Below are 24,535 nucleotides of genomic sequence, written 5' to 3' on the forward strand. Positions count from 1 at the left end.
GTTTCAGTTAAATTATTTCAGATAAATACTGCTTTACTATTGTTTTCTTACACTCGGTGTATTACTAACATAACCACATTAACATTACTGACACTCGCTGACTTTTAATAGTCATTCTATAAATGCTGTCCGTTTAAATGGTCTTACCTGTACACACTGCATATCCACCGGATTCCAGCCAGAGTGGATTCTGGAGTCTTCCCACGCTCCTGTTAGTGATCCTCCATCTGGATGGATGAGAACAACCTTCTGAACAATCTAGCAGGAGATGGCCCATATCTATGGGACTGGTTTGTGCTAATAACGCTAATGTATGGACTGATAACAGCCGAAGCGGGTGAATAAAGTCACCCAGTCGCTAGCTGTGCCATTACCCAGCATACATCACTCCCTCCGTAAATGCAATAAACGATACAAAAGTATTGTTCTACCTATTTTTCAGGTAGTTGTTTACATTATATAATTTATTGTGTTCTGTATACGTCACTACAATGTGATTTGGAAAATGTCTAAATATACCGACAACAGGCACTTCCCGGCAATCTCTTCAATCGGAGGACCCTTCACGTCAATTCCCGACGCGAGAGGGGTACCCTGCGCGTCCATAAGTGCAGCAGAGGGAGCCTGACCATGCGTCACACGTTTGACGAGTTGGGAGTGAGAACGTGTTGAATGGATGGATGGATGTGATGTCCACATATGTGGACGCCAGGTCCTAGGAGGTTAAGAGACAAATGTTCCTTCAGTATCTTGGCATTACTAAATTTGGCTCAATGTTTACATATATGTATAAAAAGAAAATGTACGAGCTGTGATAACTGTTTCTGATAAAATGAAGAGTAGACTGATATATTGAATATTTCTTTATTGGGTGAGAAAATCAGACCATGTCATAACTGCTTTAAGTCACACAGAATAGATATCAGAGCCTTAAACAGGCTGACTTCTGCTAAATGGGTCAAACTGGGCAGAAAGTCTACAAACACATAACATCCTTATAGAATATGATGTAACACTATAGATCAACTTACCTCAGAATATATAAAGCATATAAACAATCACAGCAATATGATGCAACAAACACAGCAGTGCTACTGATCCAAAATACTCAAAGCTTCATAGAACTGGAACAAACATTTATTTTTAGGTCCATTCTGCTGCTGATACAGACTTTAGGTTTCTGAACATTAAACTTGGTGCTGCCTTTCATAGTGTGTAACTTGAAGGCCCTGAGTACTTTCTCCCACACTGAAAACACTGGAATGATGAAATCATTTGAACATTATCTAACAAGACTGATTCAGGACAGACAATTAGTTATTTTGAACTTTCCTAACAGTCCTTCACAAACAGGGAACAGTCTGTCTATTCTCTCCATCTGTCAGCTGCTGCTGGCTCTTCCTCCTCCTCTTCCTCACACACTGCTGAGTTTGTCCTGGTGGATCATCAGGGCTGCAAAGCCTCACAGATGATGTGCAGCTGTGGGTCCCTCAGTCTGTCCTCACTCTGGACACTTGCAGTTGTCACACATGGAAATCAAATGTGTGATAAGCTGCAGGATTCAAACACAAGTGTAACTTATAAACACAGCACCAGAGAAGCAGGATTTAGTGTTTGTGTTATTACGAGTGTAAACAAGAAGAGTTCCCAGATGGTACAGTGGACACATGTGTGACTCCTGTGATTAAAGCATCTTTCTTTCAGCTTAACGAGTGAACCGTCAGCTCGTTTAAAGATGTGTAAGATGTGAGCCTCATCTTGGTGACTCCCATTTAGACCAAAATTATATGGCCAATTGCATTTTTCATATAACCTCTGGGATCTCCTGGTCTAACAACACTTTCAGTCAAAGGCTCTTGGGACACTTTTTCAATCCTTTGAGGCATCAAGTCTAGACGTGGCTCCTTAAAGAGCCAAGTTTCCAGCTATAAGGTTGCCCAAGTCTGTGATTGGTACCCTGTACAGGACATCAACTCTTACTCTCAATGTTACCATATTTATATATACATATTAAGCGGAACTTAATCTAGAAACTGAGGCTACAACCACTTTAAAAAATATTTTTAATAAGATTACAATAGAAGTGAGAATTTAATAATTTTTTATAAGCAGTCACACTAATGGCCACCACAAAAAAAATGCAGGTTTAATGCACTTACACACATTTAATTCACTTTTAAGACCTAAATGCCACATTCATTCAGAAGAAGGGAAGAAGTAAGCAGGGTAGCCTCTGCAGAACTGCATGCACATTGGACATGGGGCTCTGCCCTATGGGCCACGTGGCACGGTGCATGTTCTGTCCTCACTAAGTGTTGTCCTCGTGAACGTAGACTCAGCTATACAGACAGCTAAACACTCTCCTAATCAAAATCCAAGGAACAGTTGAGTTGGATGATTTAATAAGGAAAAAGTGTGAAACTGTTGACAAAACCAGAAATAAACCAATAAAAATGTTGTATCAATATAAAATATAGCAAACACATATTCAAAGATATAAGAACACTATATTTATCTTCTTACTGAGTGGAATATGGTTGGAATATGGCATTTTGCAGTTAATTTGATGAATTTTCACTGGGCTCTGCTGTAGCCCAGGAAGACAGAGCTTGAAACATATCAGCATGGCATATTGGCACAATAGTAACATTTTCCACCAAGACTATGAAGATAGTTATTTTACTCCCATGGCACACAAGGGATCACACTGGAGAGAACCAGGCTGAGAACCTAGCTGTCTTTTCATGCCTCCGAAGCAATTCAAAAATACAGACTCTAATCAATTTAATTACATGTAATTTTATTACATAACAATATGTTAACTTTAATGGAATCTGATTACATGAAAAATGATTTAAAAACTTTATTACTTAAATAAATAGACCTTTGATTTTTATATATTTCTGTGGCATCATTTAAAATTATTGCTTCATATTTATTGCTGATTGATCAGTACATAATAACTATTGCACAATTTAAATTCAAACAAGTGCTAGTCTGCATTTGCAAAAAGTCCCACCACAATTCCTCTTCTACATTGCATTTCCTGTATAAGATCATAGAGAAACAAAGAAGCTTATACTTTAAAAAAGCAGCTACATTCTTAGGTGGAAATGCTGCTTTGTGGCAAATCCAGCTCAACATCACAGAAAGCAGGATTAGGATTGCCAAATGTCTTCTTCCTGTCCTTTTTCAGATCAAGCTTTCTTTTTCGTCTCATGGCCTAAAAAATGGGAAAACAGGGCAGAAACTCAGTAAGTTAACCTGTCATATATGACATTCGCTTACTGAAGCAGTACTTACTCTGTCTTTGATCAATTTAAACAAGTAGTAAAGACTTGTGTCTTCTTTTGTCAGCCTGAGCCTGGATTCTACATTCAGCTTCCGACCTCCTGAAATGTTCAATAACAACACACAAAAAGCATCAATAACCTCCTAAGAGGACAGCGTTAACCATAGTGCGCTGAATAAAGATGTTATTTACCTGTCAACACGCTGACTATCAGACCCACACTTATAGTTATTATAGTTCCAATTGGACTGAAGTAAAGGTAGGAGACTGAGTACCAGTCTGCCAGCGCAGGCCTGATGATGGGAGTCGTGAAACCAGAAGTGAAATCTTGCTCATACCATCAAAAGAACAATTGTCATCAAGATTTCTAATGTCTACTCATCAGTGTGCTAAATTTTTTTATAAATGTTCATCCAGGGCATTAAAAAAAAAGTTACTTTATGGATCTTTTCTATTAGCTACACTTACTTGCTATTGATAAGTACTGGGGCTGTTGTTGTGGAGCTCTGCAATGTTGGGACATGAGTGGAGGTCCAGCTGAAGCTGTCCGTCATTGTAAAGTTACAGCCTTCAGTGGTCAGTGACAGAGGCCGACTCATTTCAGGGGGAGGAGGGTATATCTGCGCTCCGATGGCCACCCAGAGAGACACAGCCAGCCCCAACACAACACCTGACAAAGCTCCCTGAAAAACATTTTAATGAGTGCAACATGAAAAAGTGTACAGTTCCATAGAAAAAGATACAAAGGATATGCAAACGTTTTCATTTCATTTCATTTTCATTTCATTTTTATTTATTTCACACTTGGTACTACAAATCAAACAAAACAACCACATCTTCTGTCAACAAAACACAACAACCATGTGTGAAAAGGAGCAGGAAGAAGAAAATATTCTTATTAAACCCTGCCCCCTATCTACCATCGAACTTATATCACCGGTGGGCACCAAAAAAATCAGGAACAAACTAATATTGACATTTCTCTCCGGTCGAATCCCAAACCAACATCACATTCATTCGCATTCTTCATACTGAGTTATCGTTTTAAACATATAACACTTTTTAAAACATTGTAAATTTATACAATTCTTTAAATTATAATGAAGTGAATTCCACAGTCTTATACCCCTAACCGTTGTGCTCATTAATCTTTGTGTAGTCCTGGCTAACTGATGTTTAAAATAAAATTTCCTTCTATTCTCTTCTCCCCTTGAACACATCAAAAATACTCTTTGTAACTTAAAAGGCAAAATATTATTTTTAGCCTTAAACATAATTAATAATGTCCGTAATTTCACTAAATCTCCTAATTTTAATAATTTTGATTCTATAAATAATTTGTTTGTATGTTCTCTATATTTAACATTATGAATTATTCGTATAACTTTCTTCTGTAATAGGTTTAAAGGTTTTATGGTATTCTCATATGTATTCCCCCAAACTTCAACACAATAGTTGATATATGAAAAAAACAAAGAAAAATATAAAATACGCATTGTTTTATAATTTAATAAATCTCTTATACTACCCAAAATATAAATACTTTTGACCATTTTCTTTCTAATATGTTCAATATGAGATTTCCATGTCAAATTCTCATCCACTATTACACCCAAAAAACGAAATTCAGTAACTCTTTCAATCAATTCTTCCTCTATAAACATAATGACTTTATCCTCCTTTACACGATTGCCAAATATCATATATTTCGTTTTTGTCAGATTCAAAGATAATTTATTTACATCAAACCATTTTTTTATTCTTAACATCTCAGAAGTCATAATTTCAACCAAGTCTTGCAAATTCTCTCCAGAGCAATAAAAATTTGTGTCATCTGCAAATAAAATCGAATTTAACCTTTTAGATACGTCACAAATATCATTAATATATAAATTAAAGAGTTTAGGTCCCAAAATAGAACCTTGAGGAACACCACATACAATCTTCAGTCTTTCAGAAGTATTGCCAAAATAATAAACATATTGCAACCTATTCTCTAAATAACTCATTAACCAATTCAATGCTACTCCTCTCACTCCATAGTTATACAATTTAGAAATCAAAATAGAATGTTGTATCGTATCAAAAGCTTTTTTTAAATCAACAAATACTCCCACTGTGTATTTATTATTATGTGTTGCAGATGAAATATCTTCAATAAAAGTCAACAACGCTAATGCCGTTGACCTATTTTTACGAAATCCAAATTGGTTTTCATGTATTAGTTGATATTTTTCAATAAAACTATCAAGTCTTTGTGCAAAGAGTTTTTCTAGCAATTTTGAAAACTGTGATAAAAGAGACACTGGCCTATAATTGTTAAAACTATGCTTATCTCCTGATTTATATAATGGTATTACTTTTGCCACTTTCATTCTGTCAGGGAATACTCCTGACTGTAGCGAAAGATTAAAAATATAACAAAGAGGAGTACTTATACAATCTATTGTCTTTTTAATTATGACCATGTCTATACCATCACAATCAGTAGATTTTTTATTTTTACAATTTTTTACGATTGCTACTATTTCTTTTATGGTAGTATCGGCTAAAAATATGGAATTAACCATTCTATTATCACCTATCCAGGCTTCCTCATCTCCTGGATCATCATTTTTCCTGATTAGATTTGCTAAAGTAAGTCCAACATTTACAAAAAAAGAATTGAATTCGTTTGCTACTTCGGTCTTATCTTTAACAACTTGATTATTATTAATAAAATAATTAGGCCGAACTATGGGTGTGTTCTTATTACCCAATACCTCTTTAAAAATATTCCAAATGCCCTTAATATTATTTTTGTTTTCCTGAAAAACTTTATTATAGTAATCTTTCTTAGCTTTCCTCAATATTAATACCAACTTATTTTTATATAGTTTATATTTCATTTCCGCATTTTTAGTTCTATATATTATATACTCCCTATATAAATTATTTTTCTTTTTACACGCATTTGCAAGACCCTTAGTTATCCAAGGTTTCCTATTTATATTCTTTTTCTTATGCTTAAATGATATCAATGGACAATGTTTATCATACAAGGCCAAATATATATTTAAAAATACTCCGTATGCAATGTTGACCTCATTAACATAAACCTCCTTCCAGTCCGTTTCCATGAGATCTTGTCTAAACCTATTAATTGCTTCATCATTTCTTAACCTTCTATAACTCACAAAACTAGCTTCTTTCTTTCTTTTCATTTTTAAATCGAAAATAAAAAAGACTGGTAGATGATCGCTTATATCATTTATGATGAGGCCACTTTCAATATTATTCTCCAAACTATTAATAAAAATATGATCAATTAATGTTTCTGATTTATCCGTTATTCTACTCGGCTTTATAATTAAAGGATAAAATCCTTTACCATATAATAATTCAAAAAAATCTGACGAAGCCTTATCATTTGTCACTTTACAAAGATCAATATTGTAATCACCACACAAACATACAGTCTTATTTCCCTTAACCTTACTCAATAAATTTTCTACTGCTTCTGTAAATAACTCAATCTGTGATCCCGGTTTCCTATATATACACGTTACAATTATATTACTTCTCTTTTCTATATCCAATTCTACTGTCACAGACTCCATTAAATCATCCATAACAACAGACATACATTCAACTTTTTTACATTTCAAATCACAATTAACGAAAAGTGCCACCCCTCCTGCCTTTGTCTTAATTCTATTCACAAAGTACAAATCGTATCCTTCAATACAAAAATTACAACCCTTATTCTCATCTAACCATGTTTCAGACAGAGCAATTATTTGAAACTTGCCTCTCAGACTATACAGAAAATCTTCAATCGAAGCAAAACTTCTATAAAGACTTCTGCAGTTAATATGAATTAAAGAAAATGTATTGACTATATCAACCTTATCCCTGAATTGCTCCTCTGTAAAATAATCACATGTGACATTAATTGTATTAAGCACATTCCTTTCAGGGTCAATACCTACTTCAAAATCATATGATTTATAATCTGTGTCGTCAAACATAATGCATAAATTATTCTAGCGCTATCTATTACCTCATAAGAAAGAGAAGGAAACAAAAAAAGAGAAAAGAAGGAGAAGAAAAAAAAAAAAAAAAAAAAAACTGAAAAAGGAAAGAAAAGATCCTAAGCAATCTCACATTCATTTATCAACATATTTTAAAGTCCGTTGATCTTGTTATCTTCCATATCCAATTTTACAATTTCCTTTTGTCCTTTTCCTCCCGAGGTAGCATTTGACCTTGCCAAAAATAAACTAGTTATAGCCATAATTGGTCGCAACCATTTGTCTATCTTAATCATATTATCACGTATAATTGTCCAATTCCTCAAGTTCCTTAATCGTTACAACCTTGGCTTCTTCTGGTGTTCCATTCAGTTTAATCATCACTTTGCAATTCCTGGTCCAGGTTGCTTGAATCTTTTTCTCCTTCCGTAAAATACGAGCTTGTCTTGCAATATCTGCATTTCTTTTTGTAAGATGTTCATTCAGATATACTCCACTTCCTTTCAAAAGGCTGGACCGTCTCAGCAATTCTACTTTGTGTTTTCGATTAACAAATCTCACTACAATTGCTGGAGGAGCATTTTTGTGCCTTCTAGGAAGAGTATAGCATGCAGATATATTGTTACTATGCAGGGGAAGATTTTTACTCGAAAAGAATTCCACAACCTGCCGTTCCAACGATTGTAGCTCCTCCATCGGGGGCACGTCCTCTCCTCGTTTTGCACCAGTCCCAGATTCGGTAACTCTCGCATATGTTCTGTGTTTAGTTTCCAGACCTGTAATGACCATTTCCTCGAGTCGAGCCTGCTGTTCTAGGTCGTCCACCTTCCTTTCCAAAAAATGGATTGTCTTATCTTTCTCCTTGACCAGATCTTTTAGTTCTTTGATTTGCTCCATCATCGACATTAATTTTCCTTGTTGCTTATTTACTTTTTCAATTTCCGACGTCAACGAATTAAGTGAATGCTTAATCTCTTCCAGATCTTCTTCGACTTTCTTCATCTTTGCCATTTTGTCTCTCTTTGATGTCAATTATTAGTACCTTTGTTTGCCCAAACAAAATCTAAAGGGACGATTAAAGATGAAGCCTTATTAAATAACAGGGATATATGTAGTATGAAGGTAGATAAAGTACTGTGGGGGTTTTAGCCTCTGTTGCTCTCAATTCAACTTTTTTGAGACGTGTTGCTGCTGTCAAGTTCAAAATGAGCTGTTATTTTTTTAAGAAATGGCACATTTTCTGGGTCTCTATGGTCTAATGTGACTAAAACTTTTTCCTGAATCATTTTTTTTAATCTGAATGTTTATTGACAGCCTTTTTTGGAATTAGGTGTAACAGGGATATACTTACTTTTGACGTGGCAAATGGACAGAGAATCCCCAAAGTGAACAGTCCAAGTAAAGGACCTCCAATGACCCCGGATATACTGATGACTGCCTGTTTAGAGGAAAGCACATACCAGCTAAGCTGCAGACAGCATATTCTATCATTAACAAATGCATAGATCCTGTAATAGTTTTCCTTTCTTGATTAAATAAACCGTGGAGTTTACACACTGACAGATTTGTACCTGGAAGATCGGTCCTAGAAGTGAGGCCAACCCAGCCATCCCAATGCATAAAACTCCATACAGGAGGCCTGCAAACAATAATGGTAAAATATTGGGCGTTCATTTGTTAATAATTTTTCATAATTGCTTTTTAGCGATGCCAGTCTTAAACTGAACACAGTGATTATCTACTTACTCGTTCCTTTTGAGATCCAGGCCAGTTGTCTCTCTGACATGCTGGCATATGGTTTGATTAGATCTTCCACTGTCACTGCAGCCAGTGCATTGATGCTAGAAGAGACTGTGCTATGGGTTGGAATAGTAGGAAACCCAAGAACAGTCGAGTCAAAAACAAGGCACGATACAACTAACCTGCCTTTTAGATAGCAATCACAGCATTATACTGCAAGCTGCTACAGTAAACACACTAAATTTTCATTGTGTACTTAATCTGTTGAAAGTATTATCTTAAATATTCAATAACCTTAAAGATCCACTAAATGCTGCTGCCACAAACAGACCAGGAAGGCCAGGATAGTCTCCCAAGACGTCCATCACCAAATAAGGCATCAACTACAGAGGAACAGTGAGACTGGGTTAATGGATCAAGAGGGCCAGAGAGTCATACCTTATACAAACTACTGATAATAATGATATTAAACTGTTAGTTCAACAGTATTCACACAGTTAAGTAATTAAGTAGCTACTATTTACCATTGATTAGTAATATTCAAATTTTTGTTACTTTGTAACTTTGTTACTTTTGTAAGGTTTTATCACTGATAAGACACACCCATGATTTCAAGTACTGTTTATTCAAAGATGATAGTGTCTCAAAGATTAACACAGGGTGTACTTTGGCACTGGTGCCATTACACATTTTTCATAACAATAGTGAGTCTAACTATCAAATGTTGATATAAGGGCCTTGGTTAGGACATTTTCATATTACAGTTTAATGAAGTGAATTCTCAGTCTTGAGACACTCCTCGTTTCTTTAAATGCTACTGGGAAAAAATGGGAACAAACCATAAACCACGACTGTAGTTTTCTGTAGTTTCTTGGGCCTACCACTTTTTTATCATCTAACACCTAACACAGGCCTTTTGTTTCCACCCAAAAGAGCACTCTGCACACCATGCTGAGATGAAGTTTCTGACTAGTAGCTCTTTGGAAATCACCTTGTTGGTTGGAAAATACTATTTTTTGCCTGAGAAACTGTGTTAGTTTTGGGATTAAGCTAAAGAAACTAGGAAAATGATGTGTTTTTGGCACAAATTTCTGGTAATAGAGTGCCTAAAGATATCGTTTAAAATGGGTTCTTACTGGTTTATTTCTCAAATTAGGTGCCTTGATGCTTGTTGGGGCAGTTATATAAGAACTATAAGAAGTAATATGAGGTAAACTTTCTATCATGCGTGAGTGTAATTTGTTACAGTGTAACTCTCAGCTATGTCATACCTGATCAAGTGCAGAAAGCAGTCCAGATGTCCAGGGGTCGCAGCTTTTATAGATTGAGTAAAGACACATTCCCGCAAACACTGCACACAACAGTATCAACCACAGACCTAACAGGTTGATGAACAAAGAACTAAAGAAGAAAACAGAAAATAAATGTACTTGCATCCATTTATTTATATAAAAAAAAACATTTATATAATATATATATATTTTTTTATTATTATTATTATTTTTTTTTAATATAGCACCAAATTACAACAACAGGTGCCTCAAAACAGTTTATACTGTAAATACAATATACAATAATACATACAGAGAAAAACCCAACAATCACATGACCCCGTATGAGCAAGCGCTTTGGCAACAGTGGGAAGGAAAAACTCCCTTTTAACAGGAAGAAACCTCCAGCAGAACCAGGCTCAGGGAGGGGCGGGGCCATCTGCTGCGACCGGTTTGGGTGAGGGGAGGAAGACAGGATAAAGACATGCTGTGGAGGAGAGCCAGATTAATAATAACTAATAATTAAAGGCAGACAGGTATATGAACAAAAAGTGACTACAAAAGGTGACTGAAGAAGAAACACTAGACCTACTGCAGCATAGGAATGAAGGATTCGGGGTTACCTGATTCAGCCCTGACTGTGTTTTATGAAGAAGGAAAGCTTTAAGCCTAATCTTAAAAATACAGAGGATGCCTGTCTCCTGAATCCACACTGGAAGCTGGTTGCACAGAAGAGGAGCCTGAAAGCTGAAAGCTCTGCCTCCTCGTCTTTTAAATATGGATGAATTTCTATATTAGTCTCTGCAGTGTAACATATGACTGACCGCTAACTGGCATTTTTAAGGCAAGCTTTTTGTTGAGAAGCCCCCACCACCACCACCACCACCACCATACATACATCGTGCAATAAAACAAGACTCACAGTCTAGCATGAGCAATGCTCTTGCAGGAGATGTATCTCTGAACCTGCGACTGGTTGGTCCCATATATACTGGTCCAAAAAAATGTCCCTCCAATGGCAACAGTCCAAAAAGTGTGTCTTCTCAGAGGGTTTGTATCAAAGCTGATGAGACATAAAAAGGGAGAAATTTGAGTTTATTGATTGCTTCTGAATTCAAGAGGCTGGTTAGCTAATCTCCAATGTGCACCATTCACAAAAATGTGCTTTAAAGGAGTTTACAACAAGTGAAATCACTAGCAGTACACTGTGGGGATGAACAAAAAGTATTTGACCAGCATAATATAATCTGCAGTATGATCATTGCTTTAACAATGTAACAGATAGCTTTAAGATGGCCTTAAGATGTTATGCATATAGTTATTATGTTGACCTTGTATTTCAGGTGCAGTTATGACTATTTTATACACAATGCATATCTGTGCTTATTAAAGAGTTGGAGCTCGGTCAATTAATTGGGGGTTGGAAGCTTTGTTCGGCGCGATGTTCGGACAATCTATTGTGCAAGTGACTTGGAGCCATAGAAGGAATTGCAATACATGCTTACAAAACACTTATATATCAGATCATTTTATATTAAGGTTTTAGTAGAGGTTCTTGGTTAAAACATTTATTTAGTAGAAGACATACACATAGTCTCAGTGAGCTTCTGGTCTAGTGAAAGGTCAGAAGTGCAACAGGTGAATTGAGAAAGAGCATTTGAGGGCGAGACACAGAGTTAGTAGGTGAAGAGGTGACACAAAGAGCATGTGAGGTCAACACATACACACACATTAGTTAGATTTATTTAGAGGAGAGATTAGTCATGTCTCGACAAGAAAGAGGAACAATTCACTTTAAGATAAGAACGGAAAGTACCAGCCATGAAAATAGAAGATGATCTTCTGGGTTAAAAGTCATTGTGGTGTTGATCTGATCTATGTATAAAATGTACCTGTGACGCATGAAGGGGCGTCAGTAAACAAACCCTGATGTTATAAAATAATTGTTTGTGCTTTAGTAAGTCGGAGATCACTTGCTGTCGGCGTACAGAGTGTTCTTCCCACACGTGTGTATTCATTAAAATCATTGTTTGACCAAGAGCTTCTGGACCAAGGGTGGTTTGTACTCTCCCTCCTCAATTGTGAACCTTAACATTTGGGGGCTTCGTCCGGTGGTTGAGGAGGGGTAGATGGAGAAATTTGGTCTTAGGTGGTCTGACGGGCAGACATGAATTCCAGTGGTCGAAGTGAGTGGGCATAAGCCGGCTTATCCAAAAGGTAAGGCACTACCTGTTGAATTATTTCCAAAGTGTGCCAAATTGGATATGATAAAATTTAAGTCTACTCACTGAAGTTACTGGTGGATGTCTGTTTTGATTTTGATGAAAATTTCATGAGTTGAAGCAGTTAAGAGTCTGATAAGAAAAGTTTAAATACTGGGTTGAAGTCCCAAAGAAATTGAGTTAGAGTCTCAAGTAGTTTGGTAGGGAATTGGTTATTGTGTTGGTTAGAGTCCAAATTTGGTCATAAGAGTGGACCTGAGCGGTCATTTTGTGAGTTGGAGTCTCCATTGACCACTAGGTTGCACCTGCCTCAGTTATACACTTGTTTTGGGTGTTGATTGTTGTTTCAAAGTATTATAAATTATTTTAGAACGGAACCGTGGGGGTTCTAGGAAGCGCAGTGCTCAGAGGTAACGCTTGCCAATGCCAAGGACACTTAGGCATTGTCCTCGAAGAGGGATAGTCAGTTGGTCACTGTGGAGCTTGGGGCACTCCAGAATAACTAGGAGATAGAGTCTCCTTACCGTTTGGAACGGTAGTCTGCGCTTTTTTGGACAGGAGAAGTTGGACTTCGGGCGTGTAACTTTAACCTAACACTTCGGGGTAAGCCTTGGCTGTGAAACGCCAAAAATAGAGCTTCAGGCAAAGTTTGGGTTGGTTGACGCTTTTAAATTGAGTTAGGGATTTTAGAGATGAGGCCAGAAACAGTAGAGTCTGATACTGGTTAATTGGTCGCAAAAAACTCAGGGAGTTTATCCGCTGGGCGGTTATTTTAAATTTGTCGAAATTGTGTAGGCGCTAAAGCTGACAGATCTGACAGTGGTTGTAAATATAAGACGTCGTTGTAATATAGAATAAGAAAATTTGGTGTGAGAGGAGGCTGTGTGTCGAGTCAGCAATGCACTGACTGCCTGCTGCCATTTTTAGATGGAGAGTGTGTGTGCATGCAAATGAGGCAGCTGATGCAGAGCGCATGAGAGGACTATGCTTTCGGTTTTGTGTGTTATTCAGCTCTATAACTATTGTTTGCAAATGTGGATAAATGTCTGCGATTAAAATGCTGGCTTAGTATATAATAACATTGTAAATATATGAATGGTGACAGCGTTTCAAAGTAGAATATAAGAATTGTTTGTGTTTAAAACCAACGTTTAGGTAAGAAGATTTAAGGTGGATTTGAAGGCATAAACAAAAAATAAAAGGGTTACAGTCTGCAAGTGTTGTTAATTCATGAGCTGACTGGATGCAGAGTAAGTGGAGTGGTCATCCTGAGAGGATTGAATGATGCTCTAACTCTGTGGTCAAGTCAGACATAGGCTTTAAGCAACCATGAGCCACTAATAAGCGTGACAGATTAATGAGTATGTGTAAATTGAACTTGTTAAATAGCCTTAATAGAAGTAACTCAATGAACACGCAATAAAGTGGACTTTTTAGGGGTAGTTTACCACTGATACCATAAAAAGCAACTTAATTAGTAGTTCAATAACAAATTTTAAAGATAACCTTTGTTATTTGATAAGAGAGAAAAAATTCAGGTTACATATAGTAAATAAAAAAGGGAATGTTAATCTCTGCGTCATTCCACACTGAAATTTCAATTGTAGGGGATCATTTGGAGGTGAATTGTGTAGGACACGGGGAGACAGAAGAATCTCCCCATGAGTTTTCGGTGTGCATAGAAATTGAGGAGGCTGAACTGGAAGCCTGCCTGGGTCGTTGTTTTTGTTTATTTGAGGGTCTGCTGGAAATTTGTGAGAACGACCACCTTGATATGTGGGAGCCTTCTCGGGCAGCGATTTTTTTGTTAAACATGTGGCAGGCTGTGCAAAATGGAGAAAGCTTTGACACAATGACATAAAGGTGATTTCTTGGTTTTAAATTTATTAGTACGGGACAAGTTGAGGGACGCTTGAGGGTGTGTTGCTGTAAAGTATATAAGGGACGCGCAGCGCCGTTAATGGGTTTAAAATAAATGAAAAAATGAAAAAACACTAATCCGAGGAACTATTGGAGAGGTAAGTATACGGAGGTGAGCGCGTTGCGCATAAGGGTTGCTGGTGTCATATATTAACACTTTGAGGGCGAATAATTTTGATTGAGTGTCAACGCTTGAGAACGCGAGGACAGCGTCTAAAGTGCTGGGTTAAACTTTGTGTGTCACCGAGCAGGGGAAGAGGAGCCAGTGGTTGCGAGAACAGCGAGACGAAGACTGAAACCGAAAGTTAAGCGTGTCTGGGTGACCTAGACCTAGAAGGTGGAGTCGACCAACGCCATTGGAAGAGGTAAGTCTGTGTTTCAGAGAATGGCTGACAGCTCGGGTGCGACACCTAGTGGGAAAAGGGGATGCAAACCTCTGAAGGATCAGCTTGAACAGCTTAAGAAAGCTATTCGTTTGGCTTCCCCTGGAGTATTAAAATCAGCAGAGAAGGAGTGCCAAGCGATGGAGGTTGAGGTAAGCAAACTTATTACATCCCAACAGAAAGGGCTGGGTGATAAAATAGCTCTGAGCTTGGTGTTAAAAACTGAAGGAGAAGTGTATGGACAAATGCATGAGGCCCTACGTGCGTCAATAGAGGCATTAACGGCATTGGAGGTTATAAAGCAGAGAGTAATGCAGGGAGGGCCAGAAGAGGAGAATGAAGACCGTGCGACGTCATCAGAAGAAGAGGACGAGGAGGAGGACGAAGATGGAGGAGCTGAACCCCAACCAAGTACAAGCCTAATTTTGAGGAAAAGAAGTGTGAAGAGAGACCAAGCACAGAGACGGCCCATATTTAAGAGCTCAAAGGGAAAAGGAAAGTTGAGGAAGAGTAGAAAAGTGAGTTTTGAACAAGGAGCTCCTGACCCTGGTTTAAATCTGCCTCTAATAGCAGGTCCAAAGAACGAACCAGTTTATCACGCCTATAAGGTGAGAGATTTGGAAGCATTGGTTAAACAACTTCCACCAATAACCAAGGGAGAACATTGGGAAGGAGAAGAATTAGCGCTGGGCGATTTTCGCGCTTTGGCCGGACGTTGTATGCTGGGTGGTGGGTTAGCAGATGTAGAGCAGATAGCTCAAACAACCAGATATGCAAATGACCTGCCATACCATGAGGTGCAGAATGACTTAGCAGATGCAGTCCGGGAGAAGTACCCAACTCCTAACTCTGGAGCCATTCCAAAAATTATTTGGGATCCCAAAAACACACCCAGAGAGTGTTTAGCTAAAGCAAAGGAACAATGGTTGTTAGAAACAGGAATACATCCGGGGAAGGAGGGTGAAAGTAGAGCGTGGTTTCGTTCGGCAGTGCTGGCAGGGCTGCCCAACCAGGTTGCAGTTGACTTGGAAAAGAACCCAGATTTTGCCGTTGCAGACTCGGTGCAGTGGGATAGACATGTGACCCACAGACTTCAGCAGGAACAGGATTTGGCAAACAAACAAAAGAAAGAGTTGGAGGAAGCCCAGGCGTGGCTGGTTAAGTTGCAGCTGGCAGAAGCAAAAAACAAAGCAGGAGACAGAAAGAAAGAGGATAAAGAGAGCGCAAGGAAAATAATGGTGGCAAGGCCTCAGCCCGATCCTGTGCCTGACTTGCCAGATCAGGATCCGGGTCTCTACCCTGATGACCGTTGGCCCGCCAATGCACCAAGGCAGCGTCAACCAGTAGGGAATTGGGGGACCGGTGGACCGCAGAGAGGGCGTGGTGGATCCGTGAGGGGAGGACAAAGGGCTCGGAATCCAGGGAATCCTAACAATGTGTCTTGGACTGGCTGTTACAGCTGTGGAGCAGAAGGACACTGGTCCCGAGAATGCCCTGAATCGCTGCGAAATTATCAGAGGCGAGGCTATCAACCCCAGGCACGAGGAGGCCCAAGACAAAGAGCTGCTTACAGGGGAGCACATCAAGCTCCAAACCCGAATGCAGCACCAGTCGCCCAGTACCCAGTAGCTGACTGGGGCTGGGAGGGGGAGCAATACTGACGGAGCCCGGAGAAACTGAACAGCGTGGGGACGGCAGAACCCATGCTGTCAATGACCGTGGAAGGCACTGAATTGCCCTTCCTGGTGGAGACTGGAGCAACATACTCAACACTGAAAGACACACCAGACAGTGCGACACTTTCCTGTCACACAGTTAATGTGGTAGGCCTTTCCGGGATTCCAATGACACTGCCATTGACAGATCCAGCATTGACAAAGCTGGGAAAACAGACTTTGAAACACCAATATGTGGTGTCCTCACAGGTGCCTGCAAATCTCATGGGCAGGGACCTGCTTGTGAAACTGGGAGCCACAATCATGTGCTCACCAGATGGACTGATGGTTACTCTGCCTGGAGGAAAAGAATTCCCGTGCCTGGGATCACCTTCAAAAGACTCAATATCTAGTCCAGAACTCTGAACAATCCACTGCCGAAATCTACTGGGGGAGGCTGGTGGAAGAAGGCATTTTGAGACATTATCAGCTGTGGAAACCCTGGATAATGAGCCTGGCCGTCTATTCCCCCGCGAGATCCTTTCCACGTTACACTCTTTTATGATAGGGAAGATAACGATATCTATCGGGAACAGTTCCAGTCTGATCTTGAGGGACAGACGTGGAATGTGCGAACACATAACATTTATGTTGGACCAGAAGGTGTGGCCGCGGCTGTGAAATTTACTGATGAACAACTGCCTTGGTACAATGTGGGAGAGGATTCAGCCCCTCACATTACATTGGCGGTCCACGAGGGTCATGGGCCAAGAGATCTGGGACCGATGGTCAAGCGGGCGCTGGACAACGCCAGCTGGCAAAGCACCCAAATTCCAAATGTCTGGTATGCACCAAAATGTAAAATATATCGCATAACTTGTTTGTCCAACGATGCAGTGATCTTAGAACATAAAGAAATCTCCAGAATACATGGCAGGGAAAGAATGGATCATCCTGATGCAGTAGCTGAGCTCTCAAAATTGCCTGATACTTTGTGGTCCGCAGGGCCCACAGATGTAGGTTTAGCTAACTGTTCGCCTGTCCTGTTCCAGCTGAAGTCTGACACACCAATTAACAGACCACAATATAAGCACAAAACTGAAGCAGAAGAAGGTATAGCTGAAACCATTGAAGGGCTGTGGAAGGCAGGAGTGCTTGAGCCCTCATGGTCATTTTGGAACACACCTATTTTGCCAGTGGAAAAACATGGGACAGGGAAGTACCGTATGGCATATGATTTGAGAGCAATAAATGCCATACTGAGGACTGACACTGTGTCTGTACCAAATCCCTACACAGCTCTGACCGAAATTACTGGGGACCAAAAGTGGTTCACATGTATTGACCTAGCGAATGCATTTTTTGTCTCCCACTGCACGAGTCACTCAGAGACATTTTCTCTTTCACATACAGAGGCCGGAAATTTAGGTACACACGCCTACCACAAGGCTTTGCACTCTCACCAGGAATTTTCAATCAGGTGTTGAAAGAGGCATTGTCCCCATGTCAACTGCCAGAGGGCTGTACATTAATACAGTATGTTGATGATCTTCTTATTGCAGCCCCGTCAGCAGCGGCCTGTACGGCAGCATCGCTCGTGGTGTTGAACAGATTGGCGGAGTGTGGCTTCAAAGTGAGTAAAGAAAAACTGCAGTTGGTCCGGCCAGAGGTAACATTCCTGGGCCGGGTGATCGCACACAGATCAGTGGGGTTAATGAACACACACAGAGACCAAATTCTGACACATCCAAAACCAAGAACTGTGAAGGAGTTGCTTTCCTTTCTTGGCTTGACAGGTTACAGCAGGCAGTTCATTCCGAACTATGCGGGTAAAACTGCCCCTTTAAGGGACCTGATCAAGAAAGTTGGTGTTCGAAATCTGAAGGCTGAATTGCCTTGGACGCCGGACACAGAGACAGCGTTCATTTCGCTAAAACAGGATTTGTCAAGAGCCACAGATCTGGCCACACCTAACTATGATGAGGCATTTTATCTTGATGTTTCAGAAACAAAGGGAGTTGTGAATGGTGTGTTGTTTCAGAAAAAAGGGGGAGGTAGGGATGTACTTATGTATGTCAGCATAAGATTAAATTCAACAGAAGCAAGGCATCCCACATGCACACAACACGCAGCAGGAGTAGCAAAGATAATTCAGAAAACAGCACACATAGTGAGGGAACACCCACTGAAAGTGCTTACCACACACAGTGTAGTGGCCTATGTGAACTCACAGGTATTCACAATGACTCCACTGACGCAACAAAGGTTGAGCAAAATTTTAGAGGCGCCAAATTTGATATTCACACATGAAGGAATAAATATGGCAGACCTAATGGGGTCAGGAGAACCACATGACTGTATTAAGAAAGCCCAAGTTGAAGGAAAAATCAGGGAAGACCTGAAGGCAGAGCCCATATATGGAGCTGAGGATTGGTTCACAGATGGATGCTGCCACAGAGATGAAGAAGGATTAAAAGCCGGCTATGCAGTAGTCTGTAGAGTAGGAACTGAGTTTCAGGTGAAAGAAGCAGGAAAAATTGAGGGACAACAGTCGGCCCAGAGAGCTGAAGTGATAGCCCTAACTCGAGCCCTGAGGTTGGCTAAAAACATGAGAGTGAACATCTACACTGACTCAGCATATGCGTTTGGAGCAGCTCATGTGGAACTGGCTCAGTGGAAGAGAGCCGGGTTCAGAACGGCCACTAATGCACCCATCTGTCACAAAAAGGAAATGGAGGAACTGGAAAAGGCCCTGGAGGACCCAGACGAGGTAAGTATTATAAAATGCAAAGGCCACTCACAAGCAGACAGTATGGTGGCAAAAGGAAATCAGAAAGCTGATGAAGCCGCAAAGGAAGCAGCGGGCTACAAAGGACAGAGACAAATGGTGCAGGTAACCCCAGAAGAGGAGGTTAGCACTAACAGCATGGAAGAAGTTAGACAGGCTCAGGAGGAGACATCCCCAGAGGAAAAGGGGGTGTGGGAAAACAAAGGAGCCTGGCAAGATGGCGGTTTGTGGAGGGGGCCAGATGGGCGTCCCGCTTTAACGGCCAAAATGGCGGAACAGAAGGTGAATGAGGCTCACGGGCTTGGTCACATGGGAGTGAAACAGATGGAGAGAAATTTGTGCCGATGGTGGCATCCTGATTTGAGAAGGATGATACTGGAAAAGGCCAGAACGTGCCTAATTTGTGGGGCACACAACCCAAAGCCAGCAGTAAAACCTGAAGCTGGTAAGTTTCTCATGCCAGAAAGGCCAGGAGAAGAGGTCGTGATTGATTATACCGACATGATTGATACAGGCCCAGGTGGGGTGAGGTATTTGTTGGTGTGTGTGGATGTTCTGACTGGATGGCCCGAAGCATGGGCGACCAAACGTGAAGACGCGAAAAGCGTGATTAAGTGCTTAATCAATCATTACATTCCAAGGCATGGGTTTCCCAAGAGAATTAGATCAGACAATGGTACTCACTTCAAGAACAAAGATTTGCAAGAGGTAGAGAGGATGTTGGGAGTGTAACATAAGTTCGGGATGGTCTATCATCCTCAATCTCAAGGAAAGGTAGAGAGGATGAACCTAAATTTGAAAAACAAGTTGGCTAAAATCTGTGCGCAGACAGGGCTAAATTGGGTCGCAGCCCTGCCCATTGCTTTGAGGACCATAAGATGTTCTGTTAACCAATCCACAGGTTTCACCCCTTATGAGCTGCTGACTGGGAGACAGTTTCCAGTGCACCCGCACACGAGAGCTTGGTGGAGGAAAATTCGTCTTCAAAGAACGCAGGTGTCAAGGAACAGAGGCAGAATAAACCTCTTCACCTGTGCAACGGGCCGACCAGTAGTCCACCTGGAAGGCCGAAGAAAGAAGAGCAGCCTAGGAGGAGATCGCCGCGCCTACAGAAAGGAGTGGTAACAAATTGAGAGTTTGAAAAGGGGTGGTTTAAATAAAAAGAGTAAAAAAGGGAAAGTGGAAGGGGCTTGCTCTGTCAATTATGTTGTCTCTATCTGTATTGGTGGGTATTTTGGTGACCTGTGGTTGTTGTCTCATTCCTTGTGCCCGAAGGTTGGTAGAGAAGGTGATTGTAAAGGCAGTGGACCCTGGGGCGGTGGCCCCTATGTCCATGATGCCGATGATGGATCTGGAGGTAGTCGAGTGGACTGAGGAGTGAACAACAACCTATGTATCGACCTCTGGTGTGCCAGAGGTCGAAAGGGGGATTGTGGGGATGAACAAAAAGTATTTGACCAGCATAATATAATCTGCAGTATGATCATTGCTTTAACAATGTAACAGATAGCTTTAAGATGGCCTTAAGATGTTATGCATATAGTTATTATGTTGACCTTGTATTTCAGGTGCAGTTCTGACTATTTTATACACAATGCATATCTGTGCTTATTAAAGAGTTGGAGCTCGGTCAATTAATTGGGGGTTGGAAGCTTTGTTCGGCGCGATGTTCGGACAATCTATTGTGCAAGTGACTTGGAGCCATAGAAGGAATTGCAATACATGCTTACAAAACACTTATATATCAGATCATTTCATATTAAGGTTTTAGTAGAGGTTCTTGGTTAAAACATTTATTTAGTAGAAGACATACACATAGTCTCAGTGAGCTTCTGGTCTAGTGAAAGGTCAGAAGTGCAACAGGTGAATTGAGAAAGAGCATTTGAGGACGAGACACAGACAGTTAGTAGGTGAAGAGGTGACACAAAGAGCATGTGAGGTCAACACACACACATGAGTTAGATTTATTTAGAGGAGAGATTAGTCATGTCTCGACAAGAAAGAGGAACAATTCACTTTAAGACAAGAACGGAAAGTACCAGCCATGAAAATAGAAGATGATCTTCTGGGTTAAAAGTCATTGTGGTGTTGATCTGATCTATGTATAAAATGTACCTGTGACGCATGAAGGGGCGTCAGTAAACAAACCCTGATGTTATAAAATAATTGTTTGTGCTTTAGTAAGTCGGAGATCACTTGCTGTCGGCGTACAGAGTGTTCTTCCCACACGTGTGTATTCATTAAAATCATTGTTTGACCAAGAGCTTCTGGACCAAGGGTGGTTTGTACTCTCCCTCCTCAATTGTGAACCTTAACAACACTAGGAATGCTCCACAGTATGAGACATTAAATTTCCACAGAACTGCTACGGTGCTTAGCTGCATTTGTGGAAAGAATTGTTCTTATTGCTGTGTATGTATATTGTTGTTGATTTAGTGATGATATACTGAGTCAACCCATAGCATGAAAACTGTCACTGTAAATTAGTGTTACTGTTCCTCTTCTGCCGACAGTTGACTCTTTTCCTGCTGCTAAATTGAACGTTCATTTTAATGTTTTGGTGAATACTCACTCCCAGAAGTTGATTCTCCCTCCGTGTTGTGAATCTGAAAAGATGTTGATGACTCCACCTTGTAGGATGACAGATGCGATGATGACAGACAGGAAACCTGCGATCATTACACCGAGCTGGAGGGAAAAAAATACCACTTTTAGTTTGCTTATTGAATGTTGATGGAAACGGTGATAAAAACTAGTGTTTGACTTGTAAAGAAGAGCAGAAAATGCTGGTGTTTTGAATGAAGCAAAACACCAGCATGCTGATGTGGTGTGCAGTTACTATTTATGAAACACCAGTGTACATTGTTGTCTCTCCAACCACAAGCAGCATGAGGCATAACGGGTGAGCTCTGATTTAGTCAGTACCACACCAACCACCTGGTGTGTTATTATTTCCCCGAGGAGCCTACCTGAAACACGTCTGTCCACACCACTGCCTTTAGACCACCCTGTAACAATGCAGACCAAAGTCAGATTTCACAAAGGGCTGCTGTATATTTCCATTTGGTGGTATGACTCTTTTAGACCTTCAAGAACCAATAACTGCAGATATAATACTGATTACAATTATTGAGTCAGACATTGCATTAAAAGAAGGTTGAAAAACTTCCACATGTGCATGAGTCTAGGGAAGCTTAAGTAGTGCACACTTTCTGAGGTTTCCTAGGTGTGCAGAAGTGTATCATCATGATGACACTGGGATCCTCTGATCGATGGTGATCGGGGCTGAGCTTGAATGAACCCATTTTCTCATTATTTAATCATTCTTGTCAAAATGCATTAAAAAATTGGGGACCGCAGAATTCATTCAATCAAATTTTGTTACATACCAGTGTGCAGTAAAATGTACAGACCACTCCCGTGGAAATGACCGCACCCCACAGATTCATCCCGGTCACTGAGGAATGAACCACTGGTCAGTCAACTGGATAAAACCGAGTACGCGTAAGTGCCCTCGTGCAGGAATGTTTTATGAATGTGACCACTGTGTTGGACCGCAAGCAAACATACCTTGGTTTAAAGCAAGAGCTGGAACATAAATGACAATTCCACTGTAGAGGATCTGTCACAGGAAAAAAAAAGTTCCCCGAGTGACTGATATGTGGTTTTACCTACACAGGTCAAAACCCTGTAATTATGTGTAGACAGGCCTCTTACTCACTGTTTGGACAATGAACAGCAGTGTGCCCAGCAGACGGGTTGCTCTGTTAAAACGCAGCTCCAGATACTTCATAGTGACAGAAGTAGAGAGACAAGATAAAAGTATGAGTAAGGTGATGCATTTCTATCAAGTCATAAAATGTTTTCGTCTCATGTTTACAAATTAACCAGCGCCTTAAAGTCGAACCCAATCACTCCCTTTACTCCTCTTTGGTTTGAATCTATCGATAATCTGTTTTTCATCTCCATGCACCATAGTTCATGACATAAAGTGAGACAAAAGCAACATCTGAAACTTGAAAACCACACACCATAATGTTTAGTAGCCGGGGCTCTCTTTACAAACCACTTTCGACTTTCTTTGACTTTTACCAAGTTACTTGGCCATATTGTATTTTATCTATCTCAGTCCACAAAAACGACGTGCTCTTTATTCTTTCAGTGTCATTCTTGTTTTGTTTTTTACCAAGCCTAACACAGGCCTTTTGTTTGCACAGTAGTGCAACGGTGATCAAATGTCTCTGTCCCTTTCTCGATAACAGTTCAAAATTATCTTTCACATGTAGACATTTCATTCCTGTGTAAACAGAGTCTGGTGGAATTGCAAAACAGAAATAAGACGATCCACACAGCACAGCGCTGAAAAAGGGGGAAGAAAAAGTACTCTTACCTCAAAAGTGCTGGTGATTTCCAGCTTGTAGAAGATGGGGAGGAAGACCTCAGATGTGATCAGCATCGCCATTAAATAGGAGAGACCGTAAAATCCGATATTGGCTCCGTATTGGTAAACCTACAGAGGGATTGTATGAATTATTGTAGCTATTTAAAAAAAAAAGAAAGTTCAGCCTTGCTTCCATTCAATAACCGTCACATTTTGGATTTGTCCCTTGTGAATCTGCGTTTTACCTTACCTCAGCTGGAAAGGACAGCACTGTGATGGCTGACATGAAGCTGGCGGTCAGGGACAGGGAGACGGGCAGAGCTGTCAGCTTGCGGCCTCCAGTTAAAAAGTTCCCGGGGTTTCTCCGGCTCCTGTCCACCCAGGCGTAGTAGATCCCCACAGCAGCGGACACCACCAGCATGAGAGCGAACACCACATAGTCCGCCAATGCGAAGGAGGTAACTGCCATTTTAGTCAAAGTTGGAAACAAAGCTTTGAGATTTATTCAGAAAGTTATTCAAACCTCCCCCATGTGTAGAAGTCCTGGCACATCACCATCTCACTGAACACTGAGCTGAGAGCAAAATCACACCGCTGTGGGTGTGTGTGAGGGAGGCAGGGAGGGAGGGAGACAGGTGGATATAGAGAGAGAGTTAGTTCCAGGGAAGTACAGTAGCTGCAATATATGAAAAATCCACAGGCCAGCAAATATTTGTTTGTTTTTTTTTGTTTTTTTTAGAGTCACAAATACAGGTTTAATCACAACAACGGGGGATAATAAGGTCACAAGATGACATTTCAAACTGATGCATGACACAAGTCATCCTAACGACTGTATAACGAGCTCGATGTTGTTTAAAAGCCTGATAA

At 40.3% G+C, this 24,535-nt stretch overlaps 1 protein-coding gene across 1 annotated transcript; it reads right to left on the minus strand.

Moving 5' to 3' along the window:
- Positions 1-2,606: 2,606 nt before the first annotated feature.
- On the minus strand, positions 2,607-24,245 carry LOC146555887 (sodium-coupled monocarboxylate transporter 1-like). Its single transcript, XM_085252332.1, has 17 exons — positions 23,916-24,245; positions 23,675-23,794; positions 23,006-23,071; positions 22,855-22,906; positions 22,674-22,741; positions 22,254-22,292; positions 21,857-21,972; positions 11,239-11,379; positions 10,317-10,446; positions 9,340-9,428; positions 9,052-9,161; positions 8,877-8,944; positions 8,657-8,743; positions 3,761-3,975; positions 3,485-3,585; positions 3,304-3,392; positions 2,607-3,223 (listed from the first exon to the last, which is right to left on the minus strand). Exons 1-17 carry the CDS (start codon positions 24,132-24,134, stop codon positions 3,104-3,106), a joined length of 1,830 nt encoding a protein of 609 aa, XP_085108458.1. The 5' UTR covers positions 24,135-24,245; the 3' UTR covers positions 2,607-3,103.
- Positions 24,246-24,535: the final 290 nt, after the last annotated feature.

Source organism: Mchenga conophoros, linkage group LG17, assembly GCF_057382185.1.
Source record: "Mchenga conophoros isolate Kocher_MC1m ecotype Shallow Benthic linkage group LG17, M_conophoros_male_GT1.1, whole genome shotgun sequence".
NCBI classification, from domain to species: domain Eukaryota; kingdom Metazoa; phylum Chordata; class Actinopteri; order Cichliformes; family Cichlidae; genus Mchenga; species Mchenga conophoros.

Coding starts and splice junctions, on each gene's coding strand:
- LOC146555887 (XM_085252332.1), bottom strand. CDS start 24,134: ATGGCAGTTACCTCCTTCGCATTGGCGGACTATGTGGTGTTCGCTCTC. Junction 11,380..21,856: donor GGGAGAATCAACTTCTGGGA/GTGAGTATTCAC, acceptor ATGTCTCATCAG/CTTTGATACAAACCCTCTGA. Junction 10,447..11,238: donor AGCATTGCTCATGCTAGACT/GTGAGTCTTGTT, acceptor TTTCTTCTTTAG/TTCTTTGTTCATCAACCTGT.